Genomic DNA, 27,930 nt, shown 5'->3' with positions numbered 1-27,930 from the left:
TCTTAGATGAGGATCCTGAGGCTAGCACAGATATAATTAACTTGTCAACCAGTCTAAGACCTGGCATCTAAATTCAGAGACTTATCTCTGCAATTGTCCTTACTTGGTACCCCAGCTCTTGGGGCACATTGGAATTTTGTGACAAAGATTTGAATGGAGGCTGCTATTTAATTAGATTGTTTACAAGTGTGTACTATAATTAACTGGAAATACAACGGGGGGGGGGCTTGTGAAAATACTTTTGTGACCTCCTGCAGATGACAGGAGGGTCCTCACTTGGATTTGGAGGATGTCAGAGAGCCATTGCTTCCCAGCTGTAGATGGCAATGTACAACTAACTAGAAGGCACAACAGAAAAGAGCATTAGCTAGAAGTGGTTAATAAAATGAATTCCTTTTTAATTTTTTTTTTTTGATTTTTCGAGACAGGGTTTCTCCGTAGCTAGTTCCTGTCCTGGAACTAGCTCTTGTAGACCAGGATGGCCTCGAACTCACAGAGATCTGCCTGCCTCTGCCTCCTGAGTGCTGGGATTAAAGGGGTGCGCCACCACTGCCCATGAATTCCTTTCTAAAACAGGGAAATGTTCTCTTTTCAGCTCCAGCACCGACAACAGCAGTGCCCTACATGTCAATAAAATGTGTGGATGTCCGTAAGAACCACCATAAGACAAGATGGCTGGTGCCTTGGGGACCCAACAAGTGTGAAAAGATCCGCGACATTGAGGAAGCAATTCCAAGGGAAATTGAAGCCAATGACATTGTGTTTTCTGTACACATTCCCCTCCCCTCTATGGAGATGAGCCCATGGTTCCAGTTTATGCTGTTTATCATGCAGCTAGACATTGCTTTCAAGTTAAACAACCAAATCAGTAAGTACCCTAACTGCTTTCGTCACCTGTGGGAATTTTCTTCCTAGGAGTGTGAATGATGACAACTCAGTTATTGGCTGTTTGCTGCTTTCTGTGCACTTTCTGAGCCCTTCATCGGAATCAATTCATTTAATCTTCCAAATCCCTTGATATAAATATCTGGATTACTTCATTTTACATGTAGATCACTTGGGTTCTGGTGAGATTGCCCACAGTCAGACCTCTTGATCCTTTTCATTATCTCCTCTGTTCATGTTTATGCCCAGATAAGTTAGTATATAGAATGCTTATGAGAATTGGCCTAAGAGTTCTCCTGAGATAGATTTAAATTCCTGATTTAAAAACTTATATGTATACACATGCAAAGTTGCTTGTGTGGAGGTTAGAGAACAGTTATTAAGTGATAGTTCTTCCCGTCCTCTGTGGGATTCTGGGGATAGAACTCAGGTTATCCGGCTTATGCAGTATCTTAGTTTACAATTCTATTGCTGTGAAGAGATACCATGACTAAGGCAACTCTTATAACAAAAACAGAAGGCATTTAAATTGGGCATGGTAGCATAAGGCTTTAATTCCAGCAACTGGGAAGCAAAGGCCAGCCTGGTTTACAGAATGAATTCCTGGACAGCCAAGGCTATACAGAGAAACCCTGTTTCAAAAAACATGTTTAATTTAGGTTTTAGAAAGTTAGTCCATGATCATCATAATGGGAAGCAGACAGAAATGGGGCCAGAGCAATAGCTGAGAGCTCATATCCATCCTGATCTGTCATTGGCAGGCAGATAGAGAGACAGTACCTTGGCATGAATCCCATCTCTAGGGACATACCTCCTTCAACAAAGTTACATCTAGTGCAACAAAGCCACACCTCATAATTCATTTCAAACAGTTCCACTAACTGAGGACCAAGTGTTCAAACATGCGAGCCTATGTTGGCAATTCTCATTCAAACTATCACATGCAGCAATTACTTCTGCCTGGTGAGTCATTGAACTGCCCTCCGGCACCATTTATTAAAAGTTCTACAATGTTAAATAACTTATAAAACATCTCTGAACCATTTTTTATGTGCAAAATTTGAATAAAAATATCTAATTAACCAAATAATTTTGAAGAATAAGCAATTTTATTTCAAAATATAAAAATTAAAGTCTTATTCTTGAAATTCAGCTTATTTTCTTTCTTTTTTTCCCCTACATCTTGGCTAGTGAAATTAAGTTCTTACAAAATAATTTTATTTTAATCTTAGTCATGTCCCTATGTGAAACATCCTTAATGACCAACTAATTAGGCTTTACAATTCAGAATTCTCAGGATTCTCTCCATTGTGTTCGAAAGGTTTTTTGCAGCTCCCTTCCCCTTTTTTGTTTTTGTTTTTGTTTTTTGTTTTGAGACAGCATTTCTTTGTGTAACCTTGGATGTTCTGAAATTATCTCTGTAAACCAGGCTGGCCTAGAACTCACAGAGGTCTACCTGCCTATGCCTTCTGAGTGCTGGGATTAAAGGCATGCACCACCACCCAGTCCAGCCTTATTTCTTAGAGCTGACATGTATATATTTCCACATTCTCAAACAATTTCATACTCTGAACACATCCAGATATACCTTCCATTAACATTCTTGCTCATGCTGATGTTCTTTTATTTTTTATTCTTAAGTGTTAGCAATAGAACCCTGGGCCTCATGCATACTGGACACATGGTCTTAAATGAACCATAACTTAAGTCCCATCTCCTCTTGTTTTACCATTCTCGTTTTTTCACATAAAGCAAAGTCTTCTTATTGAAAACCTAGTCAGTCTTCAAGAAATTCCAGTTGTTACATGGCCTTAGTGCCTTTCCAGATGTTTTCTCATTTCTTTCATAAATGAACTCCATTGTTGGCTAAGCAATGTCTACTTTGACAACGTAGCACAACTGAATTATTTTTTTATATGTTTTCTTGGTAGATCAACTCCCTGTTTGTGATCATGTTTATATTTTTTTGACTGTAACTATGTGTGTAGGAAGCTATGAATGAAAATGTCTCTTGGATCAGATCATTTTCCTACAAATAAAGGATACCAAGCAACCGATGGAGGTGCTTGGCACTTTTCTACTCGAAGACAGTACTTTTGTTATTCAAAGAAACATTTTAATAACCCATGGCACTAATTCTGGTAATAACTACTTAAATATTGCTTGCATGGTTAAATTAATGGCTGAGATGTTTACAACTGACTGAAAGGTGATGCTTTGCTAGGAATAACAACTTGTTGCCATAGCAATTATTGTTTGGTGCAATGCTTAGGCTTTTAAGGCTTATATTGTTTATTAGGATGAGAGAAAAACTAGATCATTTGATACTCTGACTTTTGTGTTGTGTAAAATGCCTGGCCAATAATTGATTTCATTTTCAGCATTAAAGTTATTTAATAAAATAAATCACAGCTTCTGGTAAGTTTATGTGAAAGTTTGGAAGTTGACAATCCATTCCTAAATTTTATTCCATTCAATTTATAAAAGGTTGTCAAGTAAACACATGAATACAATTGCCTCAGCCTGTATAGCATTACCTTCATGTGTAAGATCTCAGGGCTGATCACTTTGTATTGGATAACCAATTGAAGGGATTATCCCTGGAGAAGATCATTTCTCCCAGTCTCAGCATTCCCCAGTTACCTATAGTTCTTTATCTAGCATTGAGACCCCATGACGTTCTCCTTTTCTATTTTACTGTGTTCATTGGTGCCTTCATTGTTCAGATTTCATTTAGGCAGTCATGTTGGTGATACTTCATGGGTATAGCCTCTTTAATTACTAGGAGATACAATTTCACAGAAAAATCCTATTCCTCTGAGTCTTTCATTCTTTCTATCCCTTCTTCTGCAATTAGGTTGTAGATGTATCACTCAGGACTGGGAACCATATGATCTTTTGCAATCTACATTTTGATCAGTTGTAGTTTTCTGTAATATTCTTAATCTGTTGCAATGAAAAGTTTCTGTGATGAAGGGTGTTGTGGTTTGAATAGGTGTGGCCCCCATAGACTCATGTATTTGAATGTTTGGTCTGTAGGAAATGATATTACTAGGAGATGTGTTCTTGTTGGAGTATACGTGGCCTTGTTGAAGGATGTGTATTTCAGTCTACTGCCTATGAATCAAGATGTATAACTCTCAGCTTTCCCCCCAGCACTGAATTTATGCTGCCATTCTTCTTGCCATGACAATAATGGACTAAACTTCTGAAACTAAACCAGCCCAGATGGCATGTTTTCCTTTATAAGAGTTGCTTTGTTCATGGTGTCTCTTCACAGCAATAAAATCCTAACTAAGATAAAAGTTGTTATCATGGACTGGGGTATTGCTATGATAGGACTGAACATGCTTTTGTTTAGAGGAATGTGGACTTTGGGAGTTGGCCTTAAATGGGGTTTAATGGGCCATACTAGTAGGAACATGGAAGACAGTGTGCTGAGGATGATTTGAGCTATGGGGGCCTGGCTCAAGAGGTTTCAAAAGAGAAGAATATTAACATGTTGTGATATTTTGGTGAGGAATGTGGTTATTTTTTACTCTTTGTCTAATGAGTCTGTCTTTGTCTAAGGAGGTTAAAGTGAAGAGATTTAGGTCAATTCTGTGGGCAGAAGAAATCTCAAAACGACCTAGTATAGACTCTGTTGTATAGTTATTAGTGATCCCTCCAATGAAGATCTATAATGAAAAAGAGCAAGCTAAGAAAGCAGAAATGCAAACTATACAGTTTGAGGAAAAAAGAGGCACCAAGAAGTAGAATGGAGATAAATCCTGTGTTCAAGGAGATAAACAAATTAAGAAATGGAAGAAAGGGAGTGGTAACTTGGGACCTCACAAGTTAAGCTTCCAACTTGTAAAAGAATTAAAGAACAGCTTAGACCCTGTTGTGGGGTGATCTTTCTGCACACTGTGAATAAGTATTGTTCTCATTGGTTGATAAATAAAGCTGTGTTGGCCTATGGAAAGGCAGGCTAGAGTTAGGTGGGAAATTCAAGCAGAGATACAGGAAAAGAAGAATGGAGTCTAGCAGTTGCCAGCCAGGCACCAAGTAACCAAGACATGTACAAAATGAGGTAACAACCACGAACCACATGGCAAAGCATAGATTTAAAAATATGGGTTAATTTAATTGTAATAGTTAGGTAATAATAAGCCTGAGTCATCTGGCCAAACATTTATAAGTAATATTAAGTCTCTGAGTGATTATTTCAGAGTTGACAGGCTGGAGAGAAACCTCCAATTACAAATAGCATAGCAAAGTAAGGATCTTTTTTTTAAATATTTATTTATTTATTATGTGTACAGCATTTCTTCCATGTGTGCCCGCAAGCCAGAAAGGGGAGCCAGGTCTCATTATAGATGGCTGTGAGGCACCATGTGGTTGTTGGGAATTGAACTCAGGACCTCTGAAAGAGCAGTCAGTGCTCTTAACCACTGAGCCATCTCTCCAGCCCTCAAAGTGAGGATCTTGAATTTCCAAAGGACCTGGGAAAACTTTAAAAAAGGAGCCAGCTCCTTTAAGAGTTTCTGCAGGACACTAGCCCTTGAAGAGCTAGGATGTTAAACTAAGTAAAAATGCCTGCCACAGTACAAGTATCAGCATTCTAGAGCTCTAGGAAAGGTTTAATGCAGTTCTTATTTATGAGCTTTAGGCTAGATTTTACAGCCCAAGAAGTTGGTAGAACGAGTCACCAAAGCCTCAGGCAGAGGTCCACACTGCTTAGCAGTTTAAGGATTTGTTCACACAGTCAACAAAGGCTTCTGGGAGACATGGGTTTGAAAGACTGATAAAATATATTAATATAAATATTTTTAAAACAGAAATCAAAAAAAATAAATTTGTAAAATGGAACTTAAAAGATTCATTGCTTTGGAGAGGTAGTTTTGCTTTTGTTTCCACAGAAAACCAGAGGCTATGAATTCATTTCCAGGTTAAGACGGATCAGGTTTGATAAAGGGAGACCTCCTGAACCTTGACAGGTGATATCTATCAACAAATGTTGTCATTGGTCTTTCAAGGACTTGGCCATTAACTCAAATTTCCTCGGGGTCCCCATATGATTAACAGCATCCACCAATCAACAGGAAGTAGTCTAGAGAACTACACTGAAATTCTCAAAATATTGTTTTTAAATGCTTGTTTTTATTTAAATGGGGTTGATTATAAATTGTTATTGATCATAGTCATTCTCTTTCTAAAAGAAGAAAGGGAGATATTATGTAGAAATTATAAGAGGAAAATGAATCAACTTTTATTTAAAAAACAGCTGTTAATCTCAAAATATTTTACTCTTGTATGAATTTTAGTTTGTTAATGCAAATTTAAGATCAATTTTGTTATACTGTATGTATATTTCTACACTTGTTTAAGGTGTTATGTTTATGCAGCTCATTTAAAAATATAATATATAATTTAAAAATCCAAATTAATGGTCTTCTATAATAGTCAAACTTGTAGCCATATTAGTTTTTTTAAGTATACAAAGATATATTTCAATTACATAGGTTATCTTCAAACACCTCAAAGACCTATGGAATATGGCATTTAAAATGTTTTAAGAACTTAGACTTTTCTTGACAGTGAGACATGTCTGCTCCTGGCAGCACCAATTACTTTAAAGAAGATGATGGTCATTGAAGAAACTTATTTTGGAGTTTGTTTTCAATGTGTCAAAACTAGCCATTTGGGCAAAAAACTGCTCTTGCCTAGACTGCTTGACATGTAGGACCCACAGAAAAATGATCTCTAAACTTTGCCAAAACAAGGTAGGATGGTCCTTCAATTTCATGATTCACAGAAGAAACTGGCAGAAATTCTGCAGGACACAGAGAAAAGTGACTGATGAACTTTGCCAATATAAGTAGGACAGTCCTTTAAATACTCTAGGCCTGTTAGCTGAAGATGAATGTCCCAGCATTACAGAAGAACTTTGGGTGACTGTCTGTGTCATTTCTAGAGTTTTGGAAGTTGCTTACAATGTGCTTCTTGTTTATTCAGGTAATATCTTTCTGGGATCTTTGATGGAGTTGAAGACTAGATTGTTGTAATTATAGTTTTCTTTAGTTATGATAAAAGATAAATTAGATACGAAACTTTAGGCTTGCAAAGGTAGAATAAATGATATTTTCTTTAATTTTTCCAAGTACAAATAGACTAGATATTGTAACTACAATTCTCTCCTGATAACTGTTTTGTTATATGTAATTTTACTATGTCAAAGTAAAAACTTTCCTTTTTGATTAGATAGAAAGAGGGAAATGCTCTGGAATAGACAGGCATATCTCTGTGATTTCAAAACCAGCTTTGTCTATAGAGCCAGTTTCAGGACAGCCAGGACTAATGAACAGAGAAACCTTGTCTCAAAAAACCACCCCCTAAAAAACAAACAAAGGAGCAAGCAAAACCAAAAAAGTTCTTTAGGGACAGGAGACATGACTCAGTGTTTAAGAGTACTGGCTGCTCTTCTAGAGGACCTGGGTTCAATTCTCAGAACCCACATGGCAGCTCACAGTTGTCTGTGACTCAGGTTTCAGGGGACCTGACACCCACAGCAAAAAAAAAAAAAAAAAAAAAAAAAATAGCTCACTCCAAACAACAGTGACCCATCTATAAGGCTATAGAAATATGTCTGTATTGGAGATAAAAGATAAACTACTGAAAGATGTCAGGGCTTTTCAGTGTGTTACTAATATGATCTTTTTGACTAAGAAATTGTGAGTTTAATCCTACTGGAAAAAATTGAAAATTATATATGTAATGTGGAACTGAAATGTAGATTCAAAATTAGAGACCTGCTTGTCCTTTAATTAGACAGTAGCTAGAGACTGCATTTCTTTTTTGTCTAGATCTCTCACTTGGTGGTACTTTTGACAGGAGGCTACTTGTGAACTTTCTAATAGGAGAAGTTACCAAGCTGAGCTAGGCTAGCTTCACACTGCCCTCGCTTCAGAGGCTAGTGAAACCCCACTCCCTTTGCTTTAAACTACAGGCACAGCCATCACTGTTACTACTGGCCGAGTGACTTGGATTCCAGAGGATGCCAGTAATTGTGGTTTTTCATCACAGAGGATAAAGATAAGAGGAGAGATAGGCTGGTTTTTACACAATTAAATGCTGCCTCTCAGGCACCTCTGTTGGTAGGAGTCTGAGGGTCAGGAACCTCCAGCCATATCATTTTCCTCCTGGCTGCCTGCTCTCATCTGAATCCCCAATTCAAGGGGATGAAGAAAAGGTGAGTTTCTTTTCCAAGTCTTGTCTGTGGAGCAGATAATAAACAAAGATTTCCTGTGGAGTAGAGGAGATCACTTCAGTCAGTAGCTTTTTTGCATGAACTTTGTTTCCTCTGTGCTTTGTGGTCAGCTGCAAGATACAGCATGAGGAATGTGTATGAAATCTATTCTTTCCTTTTATGATTATGACAGTGGTGTTTTGTTTTCATGTATGGCCATGAATCTGAGGCTCTGGTGTTTTTTATTTGCTACTTGCCACTCAATATTAATCAGATTCCGGTTTTTATCACTTATCACTCAATTGCAATTGTAAATGCCCTGAAGATAGGAATGGCTTTATAGTTATTTGTTTTTACCCCAGTTTCTTAAATAAAGAAGGAAGTTAAAGAGTTGATAGTGTTTTAGATTTCTTCCTTCATGAACTATTAGAACAATAAAGTACTTTAGTAATAATATGAGCCAACATCATAATTTATTGAGAGAATACCATATGTAAAATGACTTAAAAAGTTGAACAGTGAATAGAGGCCTTCCTAGTGTAAGGAATAAATTTCCTAATTTCCCTGATGTGCAACTCAGTGACATAGTGAGAAACAGCTTGCTCTTTGGAGTCTGGCAAAATTGGGTATATAGTGTGTATCCTTTTCACCATAACAGGATTTATTTTCTTCACTTTGAGATTATGAATGGGTTATTCCTTCTGGTTTCTGTATGGATGAAAAATGTTACATATTTTACATGTAATAAAAACTAAAATACTTTGCTTTAATAATTACTCTTTCCTTTCTTTTTCAAATACTATACTACTTTTATAAGAAAACACATTTCTGACATCAGTTTAATATCAGAAATTGTGCCTTACTGTGATTTATAAGAACTTAGAAAGGAGTGGTGGCTAATATGCCGATGAATGAATAATCAGCATATTCTAGAAATAGACATTGTTTTCATTTATAGGAAATGCCTTCTCTTTTTCCTATCATCCTTTGCATAAGGGAGTTGAAGTTGATTTATAAACAAAGAGTATTAAACAAATAGCATTTACTTTCCCTGCTCAGGAGTGCACAAGAAGCTGGGTATGTGAAGTGATTAAGATGAACAAGGCACCCACCAGACTCCACTTGCTTCAGAAGTGATATGAACACAAATGATTGTGAACAATGGGAAGGGAGAGAAGCATAGGGCTATAGAAGGAGGGCTCAGGAAGAATCTGCTCAATCACACACATAGATAAAGAAGTGTTGACATCACCAGCAAGGCAAGAAAGTCAACGAAAAAGCATCCCTGGAGAGCAGAACAGAAAGGCAGGCCTGCTTATCATCCTTGGTGGTTTTTATTTAAGGAACAGTAACTGACATCTTTGGTGCTCCACCAATGATCATATTCATATTTTTTTTCTTTTCTCTAATTCAAATGGGCACATGTCTCTTCCACTTTCTTTGCAATGTTATGAATCTGTCCATCTCCAGGAAACCCAGTTAGCAGCAGAATATTGTCCTATTGCCCCCAGAGCTCAGTTTAGGGAATATGTGGCTGAATGATCAAGAAAGGATGGCCTTATCTGCAAAGAGAACTCTGAATCTTTAGTGCAATAATTTTCCACATTCACAGGACAAAGCAAATACTCTGTGTGAGTAACACTGGCTTGGCTCCAGTAATAACACAGCTGTTGAAACAGCTTAGTCACCGGGGCGATGGAGGCAGTGTGGTGAGAGAATGCTGGGGTGCAGTGAACTGACATTTAGCTGGCTAGCAGGGGCCCTGAGAGCCAGAACAGATCTGTGGGAGAGCTGTGGAGAGGCTGCTCCCCGCCCACAGTCATCCCCTTGTTTCTTTTGAAGCTGAGCCATAATCCCCTCCCTGGGCAGCGTGCCTGAGGAAGAAAACTGAACACATTTTTATGACTGATGGGAGGGAATGAACTGTTTCCATCTTTCTAGACACCTGGTTTCTCTCCCTTACAATGACCCGTTTTTTTGTTTGTTTGTTTTTTGTTTTATTGATTTGGTTTCTTGTTTTTAAATGCCTTGGGGTAGTTAAAATATAATGTGTAATTTAGATATAGTGGGGTGGGGGTGACCTGCACCTATGGAGAAAACCTCAAGTAGATCTTTAGCTTTGACTGTTCAGGTGATATAAGAAAAAGTCAGATGGAAAATCCTCAATCCTCATGACTGGTCTTCCCTTGATCCCTATAGCAACTGCATCTGCTAGAGCTTTGTCCTGAAGTTCTGTGGACAGATCTGATAAAATACTTCACTGGTCACATCGGAATTTGGGACAGCTTAATGAATTGCTATGCAGCTACCCTGCTGTTTTTGCAGCCTTTAAACATCTGACCTTCATGTTTTTTTCTTTGTCCTGGGCTCCTTTTGCACTGTTTGTTTTGGAAGTTGTTGAGTTAAATTAGCCATCTCTTTACTTCCTTGGTTACAGTATGAGAATGCAGCTGTCAGTCTGTGAACACTGCCATTGTCTATTTTTAGATTCAGTGTGAATAAAGCTCTCTTCTCTAATTGCAGAGAGAGAAGAGAGAGAGAGAGTTTTACAACCACCAAATCAGCTATTTTGAGTGCTCTGTACACTGTATGTGTTGTCCTGGGGAGAAAACAGGTAGCCACTGTGTCTTTCCATCCCTCAGTTACCAGGTTTGTTTTCTCTTGGCTTGAATAATGATTATGGTCATATAGGAATAAGTCTGACCATATTTGTTTTCCTTGTTTTAATACTTGCTGGCTTGAATAGTTCTGTTTTCTCTAGCTTTGTTATATGGGGGAAAAAAAGATGATCATTGAGTTCAAATTCCTTGCAAATTATTCTTTTACTATATTTTTTAATTAAATAAACAGAGCTATGAAATATAATGGACTGTGATTTTTTTTTCTTGTATAGCTCTCTAACCAACATCCTTTGTGCCTAAATCCAGGTCTGTCTTTTATGTTGCTGCTAGGAATGCTTCAATTTTTAAAATTATTGATTTGTTTTGGCTTTTTGAGACAGGGTTTCTCTGTGTAGCCTTGGTTTTCCTTGAACTTGCTCTATAGACTAAGCTCACAGAACTTTGATGGCCTGCCTTGGCCTCCCATGTGCTGGGATTAAAGGCGTGCTCCATCACAGTCTGGCCTGCTTCAATATCTTTCTAGGGAGAATACCATGGTATTCAGTGTAACTTGGACTCTTAGTTATCAGAATCTTCCAGCTGCTCAGTCCTTTATTCCTCCTAGCAACTCTTCTATCCCCATCACATTGAATTAGTTTCTCTGACCATTTAATGCTTCTTTATGCTTATATGGATTTTTGGATGTACATCTTCCTTTATCCATGGTTGTTTCTACTCCATTGCTTCTTGAACTATTGTCCTGTGATTAGTAGGTAGATATCACTGTGGATGAGTTGATTCTGAAAGTCACACTTTCTGTGCTTCATTGCTTAACCCAAATGCCTTTAAACACTTTGAGATACTTGTATACATAGGTTTGTTTCAGTGTTCGATTTTCCCAATTTACTGTGAATAATTTGAGGGCAATGATTTTTGTCTTATCCATTTTTATCCTTAGTAGTATTTATAGAACCAGTTGATGCTTGGAAATATTTGGTAGAGGAAAAAGAAATTCATTTAACTTTTAGAGGAATATTATTGCCCCCTCAGTGGCAGTGCAAATTGTTATGTTTTTGTCTTATCATCTGATTTCCCTCTAGTTTCAACAAGCCAGGTTGAATAGATTGTCAAGTCTTGCTGTACCCGGAAGAATGCTGCACAATTTTTCTTCTCTGGAATCTCTTAGAAGAAGTTTTATCTATTACATAATTTCTGTGTCCTGCAGACCCATTTTATTGTTTTATTTAAGCACAAAACCTTAGCTAGGCACTAGATCAAATAAGTTGTTGGTTTATAGCTTCTGGAACTACATTTTCTTTTTTTCCCTTTAACCCCGCTGGCACTTTCTAGCAGAACATTAATACATTATCCCCATATTATTATCCAGAAAAGAGAATTAATCACTTTCCTAACAAGCCACTCTTTTTCCTGATCTAGAGAACACGTACATTTTTTTTTTTTTAGTGTGTAACTGGGAACTGTATTCATTACTTATTTTTTAGCTGTGGTTAAAATAATTGACAAAGGCAACTTATAGAAGAAAGAGGTTTTTGGCTTATGGTTCCATGAGGATCCGAGTTGGTCATGGCAGAGACCCATAGCAGTAACCAAAAGTGATGGCAGCAAGAACAGGAGCTGAGAGCTCTCATCCTGAACCATAAGCATAGCCTTGAGTGAGAAAACTGTGAATAGCATGTGGCTTTGAACCTCAAAGCCTATGTGACATACTTCCTCTAGCAAATCTATTCCTTCTAAATCTACTAAAACAACTCCACTAACTGTGACCAATTATTCAAACATTTAAGCCTGCGGAGTCATTTTAATTCAAAACATCACAGGAATTAATTACGGGTCAAATTAGACAAACATACTTTTGTGAAGTATGCAAATGTGTGTTGCATATGAATATATGCATGAATGTATATAGAGGTAGGATTGGGGATAAGAAAGTATTGGTAGGTTACGTAGGATATTTTTCTATATGCTTTAAAAATGTGTTTCTCTCATTGGTTTGTAGTAAGGAGAGGGCCCCTTGTTTGTCCAGTCCACCCGGCTAGCTTACACCCGAAATAACCACACGGAAACTGTATTAATTAAAACACTACTTAGGGGGGCTGGAGAGATGGCTCAGTGGTTAAGAGCACCGACTGCTCTTCCAAAGGATCTGGGTTCATTTCCCAGCACCCACATGGCAGCTCACAACTGTCTGAAGATCCAGTTGCAGGGGGGATCTGACACCTTCACACCAATGCACATTAAATAAACCATAAAAATATTTTTAAAAAAAAAAAAACACTACTTAGCCATTAGCTCTAAATTCTTATTGGCTAACTCTTACATATTAGTTTAACCCATCTCTGTTAATCTGTGTATTGCCATGTGGCAGTAGCTTACCAGAGACTCTAACAGGCATCCATCTCTGGCAGAGGATCTATGGCCTCTCTGACTCTTCCCTTCTTCCTCCCAACATTCAGTTCTGTTTTCTCCGCCTACCTAAGTTCTGACCTATCAACTAGGCCAAGGCAGTTTTTTTAGAAAGATTTTTTTTAAAGATTTATTTATTTATTATATATACAATATTCCTTCCATATATGCTTGCATGCCAGAAGAGGGCACCAGATCTCATTATAGATGGCTGTGAACCACTATGTGGTTGCTGGGAATTGAACTCAGGATCTCTGGAAAAGTAGTCAGTGATCTTAACCTTTGAGCCATCTTTCCAGCTCCCCCAAGGTAGTTTTTTTATTCATTAACCAATGAAAGCAACACACAAACAGAAGGAACTTTTATACCAGGTAAAGTGTGAAGAACTAAGAAAACAGAAATGACTAAGATGCAATTTTTGAAGTTAAGAAGGCATCAGTTTGATATGAGCAAAGGTGCTAAATAAACCCTATCTCCAGTCATTTGTAGTTCACTGTGTATAAGAAGTTTCCTTTTAGAAATTTGGTGTGCTAGTGAGGTGAGTGTAGTGTGCCCAAATGACAGCATTGAAATAGCGGTGTGCATATTCTGAGGCTCTGTCAAGTAATTGGCATACATTGCCTTCTTTATTTCTTATGACCTTATGAGATGTTTTACTATAACTCCCATTTCATAACTGGAGGAGTTTAGACATGTTCCCAGTCTTGCACTGTTCTCAGGTGGCAAGGTGTGCTGAGATCCCAGATTGTCTTTAGAGCTGACATCTTTTCATCTGCCAGTATTGTAGAAGAAGGGACAGCCTGGGTAAACTAAGAGAAGAGACAATAGAGGAACCAGATAATATCTTAGTATGCCATTTGTAGAGTTTTCATTTTAGACTGAAGATGGTATAAAGGATTGAAAGTATGTTTAGTTTTGTTTTAAAGTCTCTCATATAGTCCTTGCTAGCTAGAACTTGTTGAGTAGACTAGCCTCAAACTTCAGATATCTGCCTACCTCAGCTTCTCAAGTGCTGGATTTAAAGATATGGGCCACTGACAGTATTTTAGAAGCCACCTCTCTGACTGCTGTGTGAAAAATCTCAATTAGGCCATAGGTAGTAGTTGTGTGAGAAGTTGAGAAATGGAGTAAGTCTGAAAGAATGAGAAAGAATTGACGATGTGAATTGTTTGGTTTCTCCATGATCTGTGGCACTTCAGATTCATCACTCTACAAACAGCTAATAGTGTTTCCAATTGTTCAGTCTTCATTGAGTTGCTGCCTTGACTGCAATAAGAAAAGATAGATTTTTTTTCCTGAAAAGGAGTATCTCTATAAAGTACTAGACATAAGAAATGTTTTATTTCTTTGTCCTTGTCATATTGCATTTATAGACTTTTTAATTACAGACAAGAGATAATGCATCAGAATATAGAAATGGAAATACTTCTCCACAATACTAATGTTTGACAGGATGGAGAAAGATGATAGAGAGATATAGGGAATTGACTGTTGCCTGGTTTGTTAAATAGTCATGCTCATTCATTTGTATAACGGTTCACACCCAACCCTGGAGGATATCTTAATAACACAGGCAGGGCCAAATTTATAATTAGCCAAGTCCAGTTTTGCCAGACATTCCATAGATATAAGACAGGGTTGGTTTTGTTATTTTCTTAATTAAAAGCATCAGGAAAATACCAGTCAGGTCGGGGAGCTTTTGATTAGAGAAAGAGTGCTGGCACAAATAACCCCAGATTATATGTCTGTTGGAGACTGAAAGCTGGCTGGTCTGAGTTACTTCCATCTGAGGTTACCAAACAACTACGTGTAACTGGAAATGTGAGAATGCACATGAGGGTTGTGAAAACTTTTTGTACCTTTCTTTCCAGGGCAAAGGCCCAAGTAAATCAAGGCTTTTTTTTTTTGAAAACTAAAAAAGTTTTTGACACCATATAATAATTATTTCTTAATGTCTCCCTTTCTTTTCACTTCATTGGTCAGTAGTATGGCCTAACTCTTCTGTGACTGGATGGAAAGGAAACTTGTGTATGCTATACATATGCCATGTATGCCAGACTTGTGAGGGCAATGCCCTATGCTTCTATATTTCCTAGGCGTGGAGTGATGTATAGGGAGTTAAGTGATGGCTGCTATGTTAGATGAAAGAGATGGTAAGTTAGGTTTAATCAAGGTTTTCCAACCAGAAGATTGAAGGTAGGAGGGGCACTAGCGCCATTGCACATCCAGCTTGTGTCTTTGTACCATCTGCTTGTCTAGGACTAGTTCTGAACAGTGAAGCATAAGTGAGAAGCAACTATTGCTCACATCATTCATACACAGAAACCAAGCCTTTGTCAGTTATCTGTGTTTGGTTATTGGAGTGTATTTAGCTTCTGTATAGCTCTTTGTCATCCACCTTTGTTGTCTTGAGTTTCTGTCCTGCCAAGTTCCCGCAATTGTTAAGTCCCAAAGAAATCACACAGAGATCTACATTAGTTGTAAACTGGCCCATTAGCTCAGGCTTCTTATTAACTCTTATAACTTATATTAGCTCATTATTCTTGTCTATGCTAGCCACATGGCTAGGTACCTTTTTCAGTGAGGCCGTCACATCTTGCTTCCTCTGCAGCTGGGTAAAGAACTGCGTCCTCTTTCCAGAATTCTCCTGTTCTCATTGACCCACCTCTACTTCCTGTATGGTGGTCCCACCGATACTTCCTGCCTGGCTACTGGCCAATCAGTGTTTATTTAGAATATAATTGACAGAATACAGAGCATTGTCCCACACCATACTTCTACCCATTGCCATCTCACTTCTTAGCGGAGCAGGGCAGTGTGACTAGTATAAAACCCCACTGAGGACATTATAGTCCATGTTTCCTAGTGTGGAAGGTTACTGATCTTTCTGAGATCTTTCTGTCTGTGATGATTCCCATAGATCATATTTTTCTTACAGAGTCTTGTAAATTTCTTCATGTGAGAGTGCCATCCCTTAACCTGATGGAAGTAGTAATTTGAATGAATCATAGTGACATTTCATAGTTAGTTCCTTTCCCTATATTCTGAAATGAATTTTTACCAACACTAATGTGTTTGAAAAACATGAAATTTACACAGCAGAATGGAATGATGGGGTTCCACACTAAAGGGCTAATCCAGAAGAGGAATGGGAAACCATGGATTTAAGATCTACACATAATTTATGCTAATACCTTATGCCCTTATTCCATTAAACTGATATAACCAGTCTTTATTTTATAGGTAGCTTTTCCCAGTGTATATGTAGCCTTGGCCTTATTGCTTGTCTCCCAGGGAATTCAAATAGGTTATGCAGTCTTAATTATGTCTACAAGATATCAGGTAGTATTGCCCAAGCAGTAGCCCAGAAGCCATGTGACCAATGTTTTATTATATGCAATGTAGTCATTAAAGCTGAACAAGATTTCCTACTCCATTGAAAGGCAGAAGAGAAAATAGTTCAACAGCAAGCAACACAGCTTTACTGACTTCTTTTGCACAGTGTTCTCCTGTTTCAAAGCTTTGTGTTGCATGTTTGTAATGGGTTTGGAGGGAAGCTCCATATTTTTCTCACTTGCTATTATACTGATGAAAGGTAGATATGAGGATTTCACTTCCTTCAATAAAATGATGACAGAAATTGCTGCCCTTGATGCTTTATGCACTGTTCTAAGCAATTTCCATGAAGTGACTATTTAGAGGCCATACAATCCTAAGGGATGAGTTTTATTATAACATGAGAAGCATCTATCCTGGGAACAATAACATTGAGTCCAGGTAGGGAGCCAAAGGGTTATTGTTACAGCCATTTATCCTGTATCTCTGGATTTCAAATATACAAATAAAAAATTGTAAAATGCTGAGGCCATAAGCCAGGACATACAGTCATTGCAATGTTTTGGGAACTTTGTCTTTCTGAGTTCTTCCTACACAGAAAAATAGCACCCTTGTCCACAACTATGTAGAGCATAAGTAGATAATGGGTAAAATTAAGGCAAAGCAGGCTACAGATATAGTAAACAGCGAGATAATTTTGAACTTGACTTGTGTGCATGATGGAAAGAAAAAAGATGATATGGTCAGCATGAAGAATGAGGTGTCTGAGGTTTCCTGATGCTCTGTTAATAGAACAGCACTTGAATTATCAGGAAGAAGAATGTTTTTAGTAACAAGATTGCTAAATTAAAAAAAAAAATTGAGGCTGTTTCTCTCAATTTTTCATAAGAACAGCAGCTTCTTTAACACATGTTCATATGTGTCCATGTTTCACATTTTGGGAAGAGATTTCATAAGTTGTTGAGGAGCACAATAGTGAATGTCAGAGGTGAGTCTTTAATTTCCTCATTAAATTTCCATATCACTCCAAGTCCAGCTTTGCCTAAGAAAACAGAGTTCAAAAGACACGCAGGCAGCATTCTTTATGGAAAAGCTGTTCAACTCTAACCAGACTCTTATTTTAAAAGAAAAAAAAAACCCCAAAAACTTAATTTCTGGTTTTTTTCTTTTTAAAAACCAAGACTGCTGTGGGACATTGGTCTGTATCCTGTCAATTATATTTTAAATAAACACTGATTGACCAGTAGCCAGGCAGGAGGTATAGGCAGGACAACCAAACAGGAAGTAGAGGTGGATCAAGGAGGACAGGAGAATTCTGGGAAGAGGACGTAGTTCTTTACCCAGCCACAGAGGAAACAAGATGTGAGTGCCTCACTAAAAAAGGTACCGAGCCATGTGGTTAGCATAGACAAGAATAATGGGCTAATAATATAAGTTATAAGAGTTAATAAGAAGCCTGGTGGGCCAATCAGTTTACAATAATGTAGGCCTCTGTGTGATTTCTTTAGGACTTAGCGATTGCAGGAACCAGGCAGGACAGAAACCCTGACAATACAAGACAGTCTAGTAAAATGGTTCAGTACCAGTTCACACGGGCTACTGAAGGAACACATAGTGTTTTCTCCTTAGACAACCTCATTCTCCACCCACCTTAGTCTCTCTTTACTATATATGTATGCAATAAAAGACAGAACCATGGTCACTGGTGATTCCCAGGCTTCCAACTTGGTGCTCTTTGACTTACACTGCAATTCTCAAGTTCTTCATAGAAAAGGTATTGTTTTGGTTCAACATATTTTGACCCCATGCTTGGGCTAGAGGGTTTCAGTGATGATTTTGAACCTTGCCCGTGCTGGGAACACAGTAGAAAGCTTTGATCAGAGTTGAGTATCTCCTCCATGAAGCATGATTAATTTTGCTGATGGATATTTTCTTGAATTCTACTACTTTATCTAATAAAAGTAGTAGGAATAGCAGGTCAAAGGACAATTCATATAAAAGTTGTGTTCTGTGACTGATTTGAGGATGACAAGTTAGACAAAGTGATAATCTTTAGAAATTTCTGGGCACATTTAATATATACAACATAATGTCTTAAGATATATATAGCAGGGGCTGGAGAGATGGCTCAGAGGTTAAGAGCACTGACTGCTCTTCCAGAGGTCAAGCACATGGTGGCTCACAACCGTCTATAATGAGATCTGGTGCCCTCTTCTGGCATGCAAACATACATGGAAGGAATGCTGTATATATAATAAATAAATAAATCTTTAAAAAAATATATATATAGCAACAGGAATACTTATAATGAAGCAAATTAATTATTATCATTACTCTTGCAGCAAAACCACAAAAGAAATGGATAAATGATATGATGGAGAGTTTTTATTTTTTCCCTTCCTTCCTTTGTTCCTTCCTTCCTTCCTTCCCTGTTCCCCCTTCTCTGGAAGTTTTAAGGTTGGAACCTAGAACCTGCCATTCAGTTTTACTCTAAGTCAATATTTTTCCTTTTAAGGCTACTTTAGGATCATTATCTTTCTCATGTTAATATCAACAATATGTCTTTATGCCATTATTTAATATCTGAAAGCCTCAGTTTACTTATTAATAAAGAACATATCAATGTTTAGTTATGAGAGTTGATAGAAAATTAAATTAGTTAATTTAAATAAACCTCAGAAGTTATTGTTACTTAAAATAGGGTAGTTGTATAATAATATAGTGTGTAATTTTTTTATTGCTTTTCCTTTGAACATTCTCAGTAGATTAGAAGAATTGTTATAGCTGGGGCCAGGCCAGTGGTTAATTCTATCTGATCTTTACTCTGCTTGAAATACGTTCTCTACCTAGGCCTATTGCTATTCTTTTTTTGTGTGTGTGGGGGGCCCAGGGTAGGAGTTTCCCTGAAGGCATACCTACCATTTCATGATATATTTCACAGTGATACATTTGACCAATAAACTGTTCAGCCAGATATATTCTACTTTCTGATTACAACAGATTTACTTTCATAATGAACTGGAATACCAGTTTTGAATGTATGATTCTTGGACTGCTTTAAATTATGTGTAAGAATATGATTGATTAGGAAGCCCTTTCAACCCTTTTCATCTCCTACTCATCTCATATAGAGAGAAACAGCCTTTGTTGCTTGTGCGAAGGCACCCCAGACTCTGAGATCTAGTGCTGTGTATGTCTTTCTGTAAACAACAGCCTTTTGATCATTATTGACCACACAAATGGTTGTTTCATTCCTCTTGGATGCCTGTTTTTGGAGAAAAACACATAAACACTGAGAATAAGATCAGAGTTGTCCAAGAAGAGTATTTCCAGAGTAACACAAGACAGAAGTAGGACATTGGGTGTGTAGGTTCTGGGAGTGCATATTTCTTGTCACCTAGGAATCTTCAAAGCCTTTGAAGAATGGAGGAGGAAAGTGGGACTCTTTAGTAGGCTGAGTTTACTTTGTCCATGTGTAAGACCTGCCCTATTTTTCCAAAGAAAATAGTTTTCCAATAAAAAGAAGAGTATGGAGAAAAAACAAAACAAAAGAAACAAAAATAAAAACAAGCAAAGTAACTATGATAATTATCAAGTATCTAAGGCACTTTTTGTGGAACTATTTGGTACAACTCCCATGTGGCTCTTACAGGCATATTTTACACCAGCAGTGCAAGTTACAGGAAAATAAGTTCTAATTATGATTCAGATTCTGAGCAACTGTGCTGCCTCAGAGAGAATGAAGTTTTTATTACTGGTAGAGCTTAAATGGAAGTTCTTGACTCACAGAATGACTATGGGAGAAGATCCAGAATCCATACTAGATTTTAGTACTGTGACCTCAATCTTTAGGTTTAGGTTTGATAATAATATCTCTTTTGGGTTTTTGTTCTTGTTGTTTTGGGTATTTTTTTGGTTCTTGTTGTTGTTTGTTTGCTTGTTTGTTTTGATTCCATGGAAGAGCCTGTGAAAATTTTGGAATGTTTAAAAAGTATTTTTCACAAAATTACTTATAAATTATCCATTTTTTTCTCTTACAGGAGAAAATGCAGAAGTTTCCATGGATGTTTCCCTGGGTTACCGTGATGATATGTTTTCTGAATGGACTGAAATGGCCCATGAAAGAGTACCACGCAAACTAAAATGTACTTTTACATCCCCCAAGGTAGGGTACTTTTATTGCTGAGTTGACAGTGTTTCTTTCCTGGCATGGAGTAACAACAATTAAGTGACTTTTGATATCCCATCAGGGACAGAATGTTTTCTTTTTTTTTTTTTTTTGAAGTGAAGGAGAGGCTGTACTGTTCACTGAAAAGAATTCCTGATCCTGTCTTTTCTCATCTGTTGTCTCATCTTAGTTGATCCTAAAGGACTTGTACAAAATCAGAAAAATTTGATCCTTTCTCTAGCATTGGTCTTTTAAAACTTTGCTTTTGCCAGTGTATGAACAAAGTTAGTAGTGAGAATGGCAGGTGGAAGCCTCCGAATACTATGCCCAGCATACATTAAATAATGGGTTTGAAATAAAAAAATATGTGCCCCCCATTCCAGGTTCTGTCACTAAGTCAGAGTTCACAATCTAGCTTTATAATTTGTCTATTTTTCTTCTGCGACATAGATAATGTATAGTAACCTTGTTTTTTTAAGAACCAGAAGAAATAAGGAACATGTACAGTGGCTTTATAATTTAACATTATGCCTAAGACATGTTTGTGAATCAAATGCAATGTTAACAAGATGGGCTGTAACTCTCATAGACAAATTCTACCCAGCATCCAGTCACCTGTTGCAGTTTGTTTTCTTGGTTTTCATTATGCAAATGTGGTCTGAATACCAAGCACATCTGTGTGATTTGCAAGCTTATAGAAAATACAGATTCTTAGGCCACACTTAAAACCTGCTATTTCTGCTGCCGATATGTCAGTAAATTATAAATAATAGAAGTTTATTGGTTCATACTTGTAGAGACTGAGACTTTACAACCATGATACCTGAAATCTGTTCAGGTCTTTTGTACTATACTAAAACATGGTAAGAGAACTATTGTACCCATATGGGAGAGGAGATAGGACAAAAGTGGGCTTCACATAGCAAAACTTCTCTCTTGATTATTAACCCTTCTCCACAGTGACAGCATTAATTCATGAGAGCAGAACAGTTATGACCAAATCATGATAACAACTAAATTTCAATATTAGAATTGACAGGCACATTCAAGCCATAATAATTCCTGACTCAAATCAGGAGACAGTACTGAAGACTTTATTTCAGTGCACTTTCAACTTATACTCTTGGAATGAACAAAACTTGAAAAGTTCTACCCCAGGCCCTTTCTTTTCTTATTGTCTAAATATAAAGTTCTCTCCTAAACAGCCTAGAATAATTGTTTTAGGTAGGCTCTTGAAGGTAATTTAATGGGTAAAAAGGAAAGGAACCTATAAACTGGGAAAATAAAGAGATAGCTGCCATTTCAAAATTCTTTTTATGAAATTGAAGAATATATAATTCTATATGTGATGTATCTTAGTTGTATTTTTCAGAGGAGAGCCTGGTTAAATGGTAAATGAAAGTTACAGGACTTTTGGATGTAGAAAATTTTATCCTCATAAAAAGAAGTCATTTTTCACTTTTCCTTACACATTAAGAAATGTGTGTGGGTGCTGCCTGTAACCGTTTCTCAGTGACAGGGTCTTAATTATCTTTAGGATGTGTTGATCTCCTTCTCAAAAGAGATCAGACTTTGAAAGGTGTGAAGAAAGCGAATCATCAAATCTATGTATTTTGATTATGCTAAAATTTAATTTTGATTCTGAATGTTAAATGAGAAGTTGCTTTAAAGCTCTGTAGTCTCCAGTGGATTGTGAAGTCAAGAAAAAACAAGTCAAGTTGCTACCTGATGTAATTTTCCCTAATTAGGTAGTCTTATGCCAGAATTAGGAGTGGCTAGGGAGGGTATGAGGGAGAGAAGGCAGGTAGGAGGCAGTAAAAAAAAGGGAGAAAATGAGAATATTGTTTTTTCTGAAGTGCCATTAATACTGGTAGAGGTAAAACTTTAGAAAGCAAACCCAAAGCATGTTACACATGCATATACAAAGGCAAAATAGTTAATACAAATAACATACAAATAAATAAATAAGAAAGGAAAAAAGGAAAGAAGGAAGGAAGGAAGAAAGGAAGGAAGGAAGAAAAGAAGGAGGAAAGAAAAAAGAAAGGAACCAAGGAAGCAAACAAACCCTCCAGCCCTTAACTGCATGTAGTGAGTTTGACACTAATCTTGCTAGGCAGCTTGTAGTTTACTTTCATCAATTCTTACATATTTTTATTTCTATACTTATTTAGATAAAGGAGGAAAAAGCAATTCTGGGGCAAAAAGACCGTTTATATGGGAAAAATCATCCAATATGCATCCATAATTTGAGAAAGAAACAGAATATTTTATTTTTTAATATTTTACTTTTTAAAATCTTATTTGCTGCCAATAATCAACTGGTAATGTCAGACAAAAGTCCTCATACATTAGAAGATAAATTTTCATGATTCAGTATTGATACATGTCTATACTAGAACGCGACTGACTAGTGATCTCTGACCAGGAAAGGAAGGGAAGAAGAAAGTAGAGGTGCACAGATTGTTTGTTTGCTAGTTTTATTCCTCCTAATCTACAAGTGTCTCCTGTCTTTGTATGGAGACTTGTTCATTGTACTCAGGGTTAGAATGTACTGACTGTCCAGTAAAGAGGCCCTGCCATCATTACAAAAGGTGCTTAATCCTTTTAATCCTAAACTACAGCCTCCTATTCATCTTCTCACTGAATTCTGTACTAGTTATTTTTCTTTAATATGACAAATTATGAATGCCAATGAAACAATTCAGAACTAGGAATGAGAAATAATTCACCTTTATTCAATTATTCAGGACACATCAAGTTATCTGCATGTAGATCTAATATTAATGACAGATTTCCAAGTACTTATCAGGGAAAAAAAAAATCCCTGCTTGCTATAGCTCATGCTTCTGCACACCGTGTTTACCTCCTGTATCCACCTTTAAAAGGCACATATACAGGATGCCTTGAGAAATGTATAGAATTTATTTCCCCACTAACTCATCATCTTTCTTAAGTTGTTAGGAAGTTCAAGAGGCTTTTTTAGGTACTGGGTTAAATTTCTGTTTAGTTAAATTTTCATCTGTCTCTTGCCAATTTGCCTCTTGGATAGTTAGGAGGTTCAGGTTGGGTGTAGAAAATTTTGAATGAGCATCTCTAGCAAACTAATTCCATTGTTCAAGGCAATGTGTGCAACTGCTCTTTCTTCTTCTTGTCTTTAAAGCCATTTTTATTTGATGTGTATTTTTTTCTCTATGTATGCAAGTACACCACCTGTATGAATTCTTGCAGGAATTTGGTTTTCTATTTCTGTGGAGAGAAACTGTGATCATGGCAACTCTTATAATGGAAAACATTTAATTGAGGCTGGATTACAGTTTCAGAGGTTAGTCCATTATTATCATGGTAGGACATGCCAGCATTCAGGCAGACATGGTGCTGAAAGAAGGAGCTGAGAGTTCTATATTTTGATCCACATACAAAGGAGACCTCAAAGCTCGGCCCACAGTGACACACTTCCCCAATCAAGGCTACAAAGCCACACCTCCTAATAGTGTCAATAACTATGGTGACTGTTTTCTTTCAGACAACTAACTACACAGACCATGGAAGCCAGGTGCCTTGGAACTCAAGTTATAATCAGTTTTAAGCTGCTGTGTGGATGCTGAGAATAGAATTTGAGTCCTCTGCAAGAGCATCAAGTTCTCATAACTGTTGAGACACTTATCCAACCCCAATGTACTGCTGTTTTTGTCAAATCAAGAAGAGAAAGATAATTTTAGCTTTCTATATTTCACTGTGAAAATAATTAGCCATTATCAAGATTGTGATAGACTTCATCAATGACTTTCTTCCCGAACACACACACACACACACACACACACACACACACACACACACACAGAGGAATCTTTGGAGGTCTCTTAGGAATTACCTAAAATAGTTGAACGGTCTGATTCAAAGCTCTAATGTGGTTTCTAAGTCTGAGAAAGGCTTCAATGGACAGAAAAAATCTCTGCTTTTTATCTAAATTTTATTTTTTAACTAAAATGGGGCTGATTTCTTCCCCATCCTACCCTCCTCTCTCTCTCCTTCCCTCCTTTCCTTTCTTCCCTATTTCTATCTTGGTGAAGTAGTTCAGTGAAAACAGGGATTTCAGTATTCCTTGTAAATCTGTGCCATTAATGTGCATCTTCACACATTAACATTTTAAAATTGATCACATGAACTCAATGCAAATGAATGCATATAGTGTTTTGTAAATAGTAATCTGCCTTAAACCATCTAATCTCTTTCCAGACTTTAGAGCATGAAGGTCGTTATTATGAATGTGATGTCCTTCCTTTCATGGAAATTGGGTCAGTGGCTCATAAATATTACCTTCTAAATATCCGACTACCAGTGAATGAAAAGAAGAAAATCAATGTCGGGATTGGGGAAATAAAGGATATTCGGTTGGTGGTAAGTGGGCGTAACTGAACCAACAGTCTGTGACCTTGAAGCAGCAGTCAATACAGTATTCATAAAAGTGTCACAAAGAGTTTTATCTTAGTTCTTCCATGTCTTTCCTCACATAGAACCTTAAAGGCTCCTGGGAAGGAAACTCTTCTATTAGTTCTGCCATTTATATGCCTATCTGTTTGCTTCTCTAAGAATAACAACACAACCATGTTGATTAAAATTCTAAATTAAAATGATTTGCATAAAGTTATTTTATTGTATGCATGATTTTTAATATTAATGCTTTAATTTTAATGAGGTCTTTGAGAGTTTTCAGTTTCATATATGTTTGGATCATATTTGGTCCCCCAACTCTTTCCAGATCTATGGAACTTTGTGCCATGAAAAAAATCAAACCAAACTAAAACAAAATAAAAATCTTTCAAGATCTGTTTGTGCTGCCCAAAATATCATTAGATGTTTATTCTTCCACTGGAGCTTGCTTGGTTGACTTACAAAGGGCTGTACTTTTACATAAAACACTCTCCTTCCTTCCCCAGAAGCTGAGTTGCCAATTGCTCTGTGGCTAGTAGTAGGGTTATGTGTCCAATTCTCTTCTCCATGTGTGATTTGGTCTTATCGGGCTTGTACAAGTTTTATGAGTTCTCTGGTCACTGCTATGAGTTTATATGAACCTTGCTGTTCACTGATGATAGTTCCTTGTGGTCATCTATCTCTTCTGGTTCTTTCAGACCCCTATTCTGAAATGATCTCTGAAACTTGAGAGGAATGGTATGGTACATTTTCCTTTAGGGCTAAGCATTCAGCCTCTTATTCTTTTTACCTTGAGCAATTGTGGATCTCTGCACTTAATATCTTAAGTAGTCTTTTTTTAAAGATCACCAAAAGTCAAAGTTTTTAGATTGATAATTCAACATTGACTTACAGAGAACATAGAAAATTTTAGCTGACTTTCTATTTTAAGCTTCACCCATACTGGCTAGGATTCATAGTGCTAGCTAGAAGTTGCTATATATACTACCGGAAGCTAAAAAAATAACTGTTAGTCTCAACTAGCAAGCTATGATAATAATTTTCTTGCAAGATATGTCCACTGGTAAAATACTGGCACAAATATTATATGAATAATCAGTTTTTGATGATTTAAGGCATGCTGCATGGAATGGAACTTATACCTGACAGTGTTAATGATGCCAAAAACCTGAGAATAAATACATCATGTGCCCTAGGGAAAACCTACTGCTGTTATTCTGATAAATGAACATAACAATAAAAAAACTCCTAAGAGATACTGTTATATCAATATCAATATATGAGTGCATATATTAGGGAAGTATCTTCTTGCAGTAAATGGCAATTAACACAGAACCCCACAACTGAACAGCATTCAGAGAATGCGATTTTGGGACGCTCAGCTCCAAATGGGTTGTCTTTATCACATTCCTTCTCTCGGCAATTAGGAATCTTTGTAGAAGGAGGGAATGGAGAGATTGTAGGCACTAGAGTGTACATTTTACACACACAACAGAACAGATGCACACCTAAATGCACAATATAAAGCCAGAAAAAATCCTAGCGCTAAAAAGGGAGTGTGAGCACAAAGTCCTACTCCTAGCCAATAAGTTGTTTATTATTTATATTTTGTAGGATAGGGAAAAATCAGTTTTCACCAATGAAATGACAGACACTGTCTTTATCAACCACACTCCAGGGCAGGTTCCATGCACAAGAATTGTTGGCTACAACAGATTAGACTCCATGTCTTGTTTTTGATTTTGCCTTTTTGGTTTGCTTGTTTTGTGGGATTTTTGTTTTTGTTGATAAATAAGAGAAAAAGAATACAAAGTAGGGTGAGTAAGGAGGGGGGAGGATCTGGGAGGAGTTGACAGAGGAAAAAGAATATTATCAAAACATATTGTATGAAATCCTCAAGGAATAAGTAAAAATATAAGGGAAAAAGAAAAAGAAGAAGCAGATGTTTTACTTTGTTTACAGTTCAGAGTATAAGAGTGAGCATGGTCCTGCAGCTTCCTCTTGATCATGCCCACATTGTTGTGCAGATGACCATGCCAACGTGCCAGGGTCCTGGCACAGGAAACGTTGTAAAGTCCAAGAGACTAGCTCCCAGCCCCTACCCAGAGTTCCAAAAGAGAAATGTTCCTCAGGAGTGGGGATTGAAATATCTCTATAATAACTTTTACACAGTATCTTAGTCATTTTCTTTATTTCTTCTTTAATCCTAATTCTCTTGTCCTAATTGTCTAAAATTTCTTAGCTCTAATTTTCTGTCCCAATTCTAATATCCTTATTTCTTTTTCTTATTTGTACATTCTACATCCTTATTCTTCTGCATTTCTACATTGTTCTTTCTGTCTTATTTCTTTTGCCATCGCACATTACCAAGCATTTATATATTCATTATTAGTAATAAAAAAAACTACAAGGAAAATTCTCAGGGACACAGGGGCTGTTTGAAGATACATAGCAAAACTTATCAGCTAGTTTGAAGCCAACCACAACTACTGCTGTAAGGAGGTTCTGGCCCTCTCTTAAAGGGGCCACTACAGGTTACAAAGGGAGAAAACGAAATCATTGAGAGAACTAAGGAAAAGGCAAAGAATAGGTGCGTTATTTTACTATATCTGGACATAATTAGCCAATTAATAGCCTTTTTCTAAACACCTAAATCTCAGAACCTAAACAAAAAGTTGGTATAATGAATCTAAAACTTGCACAAATATTAACTGCTATTATGAATCAATGCAAGGAGGTGCCGGTGAAGGAAGCATAGGACAACATAAATGCTATTGATCTCTTGAAGGACTATGATATAACAAGACAGACGCCTGTAATACCACCCTAGTTTACCATGAATTTTCTGAGGGGCTTAG

The 27,930-nt window shown here is 37.0% G+C and overlaps 1 protein-coding gene across 1 annotated transcript in view; it reads left to right on the top strand.

Moving 5' to 3' along the window:
* Positions 1-27,930, top strand: part of Wls (Wnt ligand secretion mediator) — a 96,045-nt gene that overhangs the window by 38,613 nt on the left and 29,502 nt on the right. Inside the window, exons 2-4 of the mRNA XM_075980986.1 lie at positions 596-868; positions 20,514-20,638; positions 24,878-25,039. Of these exons, the coding sequence (XP_075837101.1) occupies positions 596-868; positions 20,514-20,638; positions 24,878-25,039 (560 nt within the window). The remainder of the gene's footprint in view (positions 1-595; positions 869-20,513; positions 20,639-24,877; positions 25,040-27,930) is intronic.

This window comes from Microtus pennsylvanicus, chromosome 7 (genome assembly GCF_037038515.1).
Source record: "Microtus pennsylvanicus isolate mMicPen1 chromosome 7, mMicPen1.hap1, whole genome shotgun sequence".
Lineage (NCBI taxonomy): Eukaryota > Metazoa > Chordata > Mammalia > Rodentia > Cricetidae > Microtus > Microtus pennsylvanicus.
This window is presented reverse-complemented; position numbering and strand designations above follow the sequence as displayed.